The following is a 6,000-nucleotide window of genomic DNA, read 5'->3' on the forward strand; positions in this document are numbered from 1 at the left end:
TTGCATGTTAGCAAAGGCAATCAAATTAATACTTGATGTATCAGCTGTGTGTGCTCTGGATGTACTCTGCATTTATCTCTTCAGTTCGTTTCAAAGGGCATGTGAAAAAATATTGCATTAAACTGTGCCAGAGTCTGTTTGCCAAGAGCAAGCATGCTGCAGTTTCAAAGCTCGCTCTCCAGGCACCTAGACTCAAATCATTGCCAAAAAACAAGGCAAAATTTCTGGTTCCTTTCCAATGGCTATTAAATTTGAGACTGAGTGGCATGAATTAGTGTATGCTTCTGTTTAAGAAAATAGAATTTGCTCCTCTGGCTGGTCCAACAAGCCCTTGAGTCCATCTATTTCCCAGTTTGGGCCAGTACTAGGAAGATGGCTTTAATTTTGCAAGTTCATTTTGGGCCTCTGCTTCATACTTATTTACACATAAGAAAAATCGGAACCTGCTTTATATTGACTGTTAGCTTATGCATTGGCAAAGCTTTTTTAAAAATATATTTTTATTGATTTCAGAGAGGAAGGGAGAGGAGAGAGAGGTAGAAACATCAATAATGAGAGAGAATCATTGATTGGCTGCTTCCTGCATTCCCCACACTGGGGATGGAGCCTGCAACCCGAATATATGCCCTGACCGGGAATCGAACCCATGACCTCGTGGTTCCTGGGTCAACGCTCAACCACCCAGCCACACCCGGCCGGGCTGGCAAAGTTTCTTGAATGAAATACATTGGGAAGGATTTTGTGAGGCCAGAATATGTGGCTTTCTTTAGGGGGACCCTTGGGCTAAATATTTGCAGCTATCTCTTCTCCAACATCTAACAGCAGTGACCAGAGAGACTGGGGGAGGGAGCTGGGATAAGAGGCCATCAGTATGCTTCATTAGGGATGGAAACCCAGATCTGCCAGGAGAGGCCTTCACCCTGATCACAGCGTAATCTCATCCTGTTTCCCACTATTGTCTGTTCAGGAGTCCTTTCCCCTCAGTACACTGTGTGTATTCCGTCCGCTGCTCGGACAGTTTTCCTCACGGACAGTACCCCCCTTTCCCCAGCCCACCTGTATTTGATCCAGGTCCTCCTGTCCTCTGGCTCCTTGTTTCCTCACTGGGCTGAGCTCTCCTGCTGCCACTGATTTCTGAGCTTTCACTTTCAGTTGCTTTAACTGAACTTCAACCATGTGCTATGTGACATGCAGAAATGAAAATGTCATATTTTTTGTTGTGTATGCCCTTTTCTCATTTTCTCCACTACTTGTGTGGTTAGTGCCTTGAGGGTACACTGCTTTATATAATCTCAATTGTGGACAGAGGGAATGCCCATAAAAAGCACAATGGTCATTTATTGAATGATTGATCAACTAAATTGATCAGTGAATGGATGAATAAGTGGATAAAAACAGAGATATGCTTTGTAGGAAATGACACACCTCCTACCTGATTTTAGCTAATAGTGGGAGTGGTATGTAGTCAAGGGTCCTGTGTTCTCCCCTCTCTAATTCATATTCCTTCTTTGCCTTCCCAAGCCATATCTCTGAGCCTTTGGTTTAACACCAGCTGCTCTATCCCACTGAGAGGGTAGACTTCACCTTTGTCATTCTGCTCCTCTCTAACAACAATCATAGGAGATAAACCATAAGACAAATAATTGATTGTATAAGTATTGAATTCAGGAGTAGCATAAGAAGGAAGGAAACACAATAATTTGAGATGGGAAACGTCTTGAATTTTGTTAGCTTTGTCAATGGGTTGTGTAGCTCTATATCAGTCTGGTGGAATTACTTGCTAGTATTTATGAGGATGTGATGAATAGTCTTGTAGTCTCATCTTGACTCACTTGGGACCATGGAATGACGTTTACATCTGGGATGTTTTAACCTAGGATGACCTGAGGCAGGACCTCCAATGAAAAGGGACTTGTGCTGTGGTGGGTCCTGGAGGTAGCTGTGCCTGTAAGGTCTTTTAAGGCTTGTTCTAACGCCCTCCTGTGGATGAAATGTGGATTTCAGTAAATATATTGTCCCTGGACAGAAGGATTGGAACCATTGGCTTTTACTCCATAGGCCTAAAGATGAGTTGCCTCACTGTAGCTTGGCCTCTGTGCACCCCCTCTCCCCTCCCCATTTGCTCCACCACCTGGCTGGTTTTTGGAACCGTATGCTATTGAGGTCTCCAGACCATATTCCAAGCTGCCTAGTGGTCCTACAGAAATAGTAGAGAATTCTCCTTTTTGTGGCTTTCTAGAGAAAGCTGCAGGTGCTCAAGGCTCCACAGGATTCAGACTAGTCTGGGAAGATAGCCAGTATGGATTTATGATTCTGCAAGAATCTCCCAAGGAGTCACTGTAACCGGAGGGTTGTCAGCTCTGATGGATCTGTGGAATCTACTTTAAGCCTAAGGCCCACCATGGCCTGATTTTTTTGTGGGTGGCAGGCAGCAGTGGACTTCTTAGCTTCCTTGGCTGTAGAGGCTAATCCCAACCCTGATCTTAGACTCCTCAGCTCTGTTTTGCCTTGTTGAAATCTTAACAGATGATAGTCCTCATTTAGCACAAGCATTTACTAGTACAAGGTTTCTGGAGGAAAAATGTATTTTTGGATTTTGCACAGCATAACAACGTTTCCCCCAGTAGTTGATACCTACTTGAATAATAGGTGTCCACATAAGCACAAATGATAGATTTAACTGGGTTTATCATAGAGGTATTGACAATTTTTAGAGACCTAATAAGACACACTAAATCCCTAAAATGTGAAAAGCATTGGACACACTGCTGATTTAGAAGATTCTTTAGAAACTTTTACTGCTCCAGAACAGTAGCATGGGGATAGCTGTCACCACATTTCAGGGGGAGAAGGGACTAAAAAAGAATTCTGGTCTATCAGGAGGTTTTGTGATACTTTGGTCACAAAGGATCCTATTAACCAATGTCACCCCAATACATTCATAAAAAATAAAAATAAATAAAACCACAAAATAAACAAAGGATCCTGTGAAGTTGTGAAGCTGGGGAGTGCAATGCCAGGAATAGTTCTTTTGTGAACTTCTCTGGGAGCAACTTTTCAATTATGTGAGACTGGGAGGTATTTGGACTGTTGGAGGAGGGGGAAATTGGTGGTGATAATAGAGTTTTAGGAGTTTGACCTTTTAGTCAAAGTCACTGTAACCCTAACTTTCATCTCCTTCTACATACCATTTCCTATGAGTTAAAAGTGAAGATAGAATCCTGTGAAGTATGAAAGTTATGTATGCTTATTTCAGGCTTCCTCTCTACTGCCTTTAGCTCATTCTCTTCCTTCAACCTTGAATGACTTTCTGCTTCTGTTGGTTGCATCCTATTTCTCCTTTATGTTCTCAGGTTCAAAGTCACTCTTGATCCCTCTGGGGGACCATTTCTCCTTCCTTTGTATTTCAATAGCAATTAGCTGCACCTCTCCTGTCAAGGTTCATGACTTGCTTCTTGAACACATACTATACTTAACTCTGAGGGAAGAAAAATGAGTTTTTGTCTTTGTACCCTCTCAGGTGCCTAGCAGAGAGCACTAAGTACATCTTAATGTATTTCTCCACTTTTAGAAGATCAATTCTGAAAAGTTGTTCTCCTGTTGGAACAATGACTGTTATGCCATGTATTTTTTTTTTATTAACCTCATAGAATTGTGAGGATGTCCTTGTCATTGAAGGGGGTGAATTTTAAATCACGTGCCTCTTCCCTCCTCAGGTTCCCACAAAGTGAGTCTGTCCTCTTGGTACCATGACCGAGGCTGGGCCAAGATCTCCAACATGACTTTCAGCAATGGAAAACTAATAGTCAACCAAGATGGCTTTTATTACCTGTATGCCAACATTTGCTTTCGCCATCACGAAACTTCGGGAGACCTCGATACGGAGTATCTTCAGCTGATGGTCTATGTCACTAAAACCAGTATCAAAATCCCAAGTTCTCATACCCTGATGAAAGGAGGAAGCACCAAATACTGGTCAGGGAATTCTGAATTCCATTTTTACTCCATAAATGTTGGAGGATTTTTTAAATTACGGTCTGGTGAGGAAATAAGCATCGAAGTATCCAACCCTTCACTACTGGATCCAGATCAAGATGCAACGTACTTTGGGGCTTTTAAAGTTCGAGATATAGATTGACCCCCATTTTGTGGAGCATATTGTGTATTTCCTAGGATGTTTGGGAACTTATCTTTTAAACAAGCCAAGAAAGATGTACATAGGTGTGTGAGACTACTAAGAGATATGACCTACGTGGTATAAGAAGACTCTATCCAGCTTTTGACTCTGTAGAGAGCATGTGTATTTATAGCCAAAGGGAGATGTTAGACTCAAGGTGTGTTACAGTCTGAAGGCTTTCTTACACAATGGTTTTAAATTTTGTAATGAATTCCTAGAATTAAACCAGATTAGAGCAATTATGGTTGCCTTTATGGAAAACTGCATTTGGCCACAGGCGGGGTTAATTCTCTGGATCTAGCCCTTTTTTATGTGCCACTCTGCAGCGGAAGCAGAGAGGGTGTTATCTAATTGCAAAAGGATGATCATCTAAAAGGTTACGTTCTTTTGAATTGTTACATCATGCTGGAACCTGCAAATAAATACTTTTTTTTCTAACGAGGAGAGAAAATATATGTATTTTTATATAATATCTAAAGTTATATTTCAGATGTAATGTTTTCTGTGCAAAGTATTGTAAATTATATTTGTGCTATAGTATTTGATTCAAAATATTTAAAAATGTCTTACTGTTGACATATTTAATGTTTTAAATGTACAGACATATTTAACTGGTGCACTTTGTAAATCAGCTGGGGAAAAATTGCAGCTAAGGGAAAAATATTGTTTGTTAATATCAACTGTATTATATTTCTTCATTCTTTTTAACTTAATAGGTTTTTCAGACTTGTCAAGTCTGTGCAAAAAATAAAATTAAAATGGATGCCTTGAATAATAAGCAGAATGTTGGCCACGAGGTGCCTTTCAAATTTAGAAGCTAATTGACTTTAGAAAGCTGACATCACCAAAAAGGATACATAATGGGAGACTGGAATCTGTCAAGAGTATTTATATAATTATTGAACAGATTTTTTTTCTACAAGTGCTGCAAATTGTAAATGTTGTTTTTATTTTAAATGGAAACTGTATCAGTGGCTTATCAGCAAAAGAAACCCTTTTTTAATTGAGTGAAAGTTATTTTATACTGTACAATAAAAACATTGCCTTTGAATGTTAATTTTTTGGGTACAAAAATAAATTTATAAGGAAATCTGCCTGTGATTTTGTGCTTCTCTTTTATATCTGTGATCTTGTCCTCTCCAATATGGTAACGTGGCTTCTATCTTTCCAAAGGTTACAGAGAAATGCAGATTCAATTAAAAATTAGGAAGAGGTTCAATTAAATTAATGAACCTTGGAATTTGAAAAATAACTTACAAGGTATCTGTATGCAAGAATGTAGCCAGATAGAGAGCAGAGGCTTCTTCGCTTAAAAAAGAAACTTTTATGCTATGCTCCTGAGGAAAAATGGAGCTTTGCACAAGTTCATAATGCCTTGCAGCAGAACAACTGTTTGACCTGGAGGAACCCCTGAACATATTGTACCTTCCCTCAGGGAGGAAGGATTAGCTGCAGACTGATCCTCATCCTCATGGAAATGTATGTGGGTGAGTTCTTCAACCAAAGCTAGTTACCAAAATGAGAGAGAGACAAGAAAATGAGCAGCTTGGGGAGGCACAGGAAGCCATCATTTAAGGCACTTGGATATTTGTGGATAATGTTTCTTGATGGTCATGATAAGATGGAAGGAGAAAAGAAATAGCAGATGTTACAAAGAAGAACTTATAAATTTTAAACAGCAGAGCTTTGATGGAGGGACTCAATCATTGACCAAAATATACCTATTGTCTTAAAACTATTAGTAAATCTAGGGTAGATTGATCCAAAATATGGCTTCAGTGTTGCATAACCCTTTGGCTGAGTCTTGGTTTAAGGTTGCTTCC

At 39.8% G+C, this 6,000-nt stretch overlaps 1 protein-coding gene across 1 annotated transcript in view; it reads left to right on the forward strand.

The window, feature by feature from the left end:
• TNFSF11 (TNF superfamily member 11) overlaps positions 1-5,166 on the forward strand; it is a 33,481-nt gene extending 28,315 nt beyond the window's left edge. The window contains exon 5 of the mRNA XM_079779346.1: positions 3,717-5,166. Coding sequence (XP_079635472.1) covers positions 3,717-4,138 — 422 coding nt within the window. The 3' untranslated portion in view covers positions 4,139-5,166. The remainder of the gene's footprint in view (positions 1-3,716) is intronic.
• Positions 5,167-6,000: the final 834 nt, after the last annotated feature.

The sequence above is a fragment of the Cnephaeus nilssonii genome (assembly GCF_951640355.1).
Source record: "Cnephaeus nilssonii genome assembly, chromosome: 8".
In the NCBI taxonomy this organism is placed as follows: domain Eukaryota; kingdom Metazoa; phylum Chordata; class Mammalia; order Chiroptera; family Vespertilionidae; genus Cnephaeus; species Cnephaeus nilssonii.